Genomic DNA, 2,281 nt, shown 5'->3' with positions numbered 1-2,281 from the left:
ATTATTCTCAATTTGCAGATTAGACAACTGAGGTACAAAGAGGATAGGTAACTCCAGTCAGCTTGACTCCAGGATCCATACTGTTAAGCCATACTTAAACATATCATACTGGTTCCCAGGGTTTTGGTATAATGAAGAATTCTTTAAGAAAGAAGAATGTCATACAAGTGTCCAACATCCGTAAGTACAGTAAGTTGATATTCACTAAGCAGGTGTAAGTCAGAGGACCACTGCGGCCAAACATTTGAATACACCATTATTCCTGAAAATGCCTCCACTTTGCCCACTGTATGCTGATGACAGAACTAAGGTTGCTATATAAGTTTGCAACAAGTAATAGGTAATGGTAGAGAAACACTGAATGTAGCATTTTCAAAGCAGTTGGACTGACAACCTAATTGTCCCACTTTCTTTTAACTTTTGTCCTTTCATGTATTTACTCTTTCATTTTTTCTTCTTTGCCATGTCAAATTTATACTAGCTGTTTCATATTTAATGTTTCCCATGTACTCTCTTTGAATTCTATAGGAAATTAAAAAATGCTCAATATTGAGATAAATTAAATCCACCACAAGACGGATTTGATAGAATTGCTGTGAATAGGAAAAATGGACGCTTTCTAAACTTCTTTTACAAACATTAATTTTCAAGACTCCTTTTTACAACTTCTTCATGGATCAGTTAATTCCAAGCCTTTAATATGCTAAAGCACAGAAATATTTTTCTACAGCAGTGAAACACTAATTTAGTCAATAAAAAAAAGTAACCTCTGTACAACTGGCATCCAACTTCTTGATCATTTGCTTAAGAATGTTCAGGGCAAGACTCTGCTCCTTTTTTGCCCAGAATACTTGCGCTTCCTCCAGCTGCCACTCAGAGACTCCACAACTAGTTGAATTATACTGCTTAATTTGAAATATTGCCCTTTCAGGGAGCTGAAATGAAAATGACATATAGGAGTAAATACTATTGCTGTTACGACCACCAATAATAATGAGAATACCAACTACACCTACTCCTCACTTATTGACTATCTCATTATCCAACATTTTGCATTTACGACAATAGTAAAAAATCTACTGTCCTACTATTTTGTGTATTAACGACATATGTCTGGCAGTAACGAATGCTGAGGTAAGAGGCGAGAGTAACGCTGGCTATGACAGTTAAGGTTATGTGTCACCTTGGCTGGGCCATGATTCTCATTGGTTTGGCAGTTATGTAATGACGTAATTTGGCCGTTATGTAATGATGCAGTCATCCTCCATTTTCACATAACGCCGACTGTCCCATAATGACCTACTCTTTGACATCTAACCATGTCGGTAAGTGAGGAGTGGGTGCACCATTCACTAAACACTACTTTTCAGTAACTGTGTTTTTACTTCTCTGCCTGCCTTCTTACCCCCGCCCCAGTATGTGTCCATCTGTCTCTATTCACACACACACACACACACACACACAGAATACATAAAATCACTGAATTGTTATCAATATAGTGAGTTAGGTATCTTCTCATTTTATAATCACGACATTGACAATGGTTTAGAGAAGATAAATATCCTGCCCAAGGCTTAAATCCATGTCTGTCTAACTCTAAAAGAGAAATCTTAAACAATTATGTTATACAATATTTTAATAGTGATCTCTGTCTCTCAATGACATTTCTTTCTAACTATGCTTTCTGTTTTCTGAGTAAAAAAAGTCACGTGGTGATATGACATAGTTTTAAATCTTATTACCTGAGTGTTCTTGAAAGTTCGGGCCAGTATAGAGAGTTCCACAAGGTGCTTGGTGAGAATGTCTTTAAAACATTCTCTTTGGGAGCTTTCCATTTCCTTTTCCATCAGGATCTCCAAAATGACTGTGCGCAGAGCCATAATAGGCTCCTGAAAACTAAAATCACTGTCCTTGAAAAGCTGGGAGTGTTTCTGCCATTTAACATATACTTCAGAGAGCTGCCTATCAGTGACTGATCTGAAAGCCAAATCACAAGTTCATGTAAGCAAGAAACGTGGTGGTGGGGGGAACAACTATTATTATGTGTGTTCTGAATCTTAAGATACAATACAAAGGAGTTTTTAAAGTAACAAGACTGGAACTTCCAAATAATCCTAAATATTGAGCAAATTTTAGAAAACTACAAAATGCTAACGTGGTCTGTGGTCAGATCTCTGGGTCAGTAGAAAGCCCAGGAATAAGGAATATTTTTAAAAGATTTCCTTAAAAATACTTTTCAACCTCAAAGAAAGCAGCCCTTCTATAAATTAAGTTTCATTCT

At 36.6% G+C, this 2,281-nt stretch overlaps 1 protein-coding gene across 4 annotated transcripts in view; it reads right to left on the bottom strand.

Annotated features, from left to right (window-relative positions):
• Positions 1–78: 78 nt before the first annotated feature.
• ATM (ATM serine/threonine kinase) overlaps positions 79–2,281 on the bottom strand; it is a 100,956-nt gene continuing 98,753 nt past the window's right edge. For all 4 annotated transcript variants that reach the window (XM_023736955.1, XM_023736954.1, XM_023736957.1 and 1 more), the window contains exons 46-47: positions 1,743–1,977; positions 79–935 (exon numbers count right to left, since the gene is read on the bottom strand). In XM_023736955.1, the coding sequence (XP_023592723.1) occupies positions 750–935; positions 1,743–1,977 (421 nt within the window). In that variant the 3' untranslated portion in view covers positions 79–749. The remainder of the gene's footprint in view (positions 936–1,742; positions 1,978–2,281) is intronic.

This window comes from Trichechus manatus, unplaced genomic scaffold (assembly GCF_000243295.1).
Source record: "Trichechus manatus latirostris isolate Lorelei unplaced genomic scaffold, TriManLat1.0 scaffold00094, whole genome shotgun sequence".
Taxonomy (NCBI): Eukaryota; Metazoa; Chordata; class Mammalia; order Sirenia; family Trichechidae; genus Trichechus; species Trichechus manatus.
The sequence above is the reverse complement of the archived record's forward strand: the minus strand, read 5'-3'. Positions and strand labels throughout refer to the sequence as shown.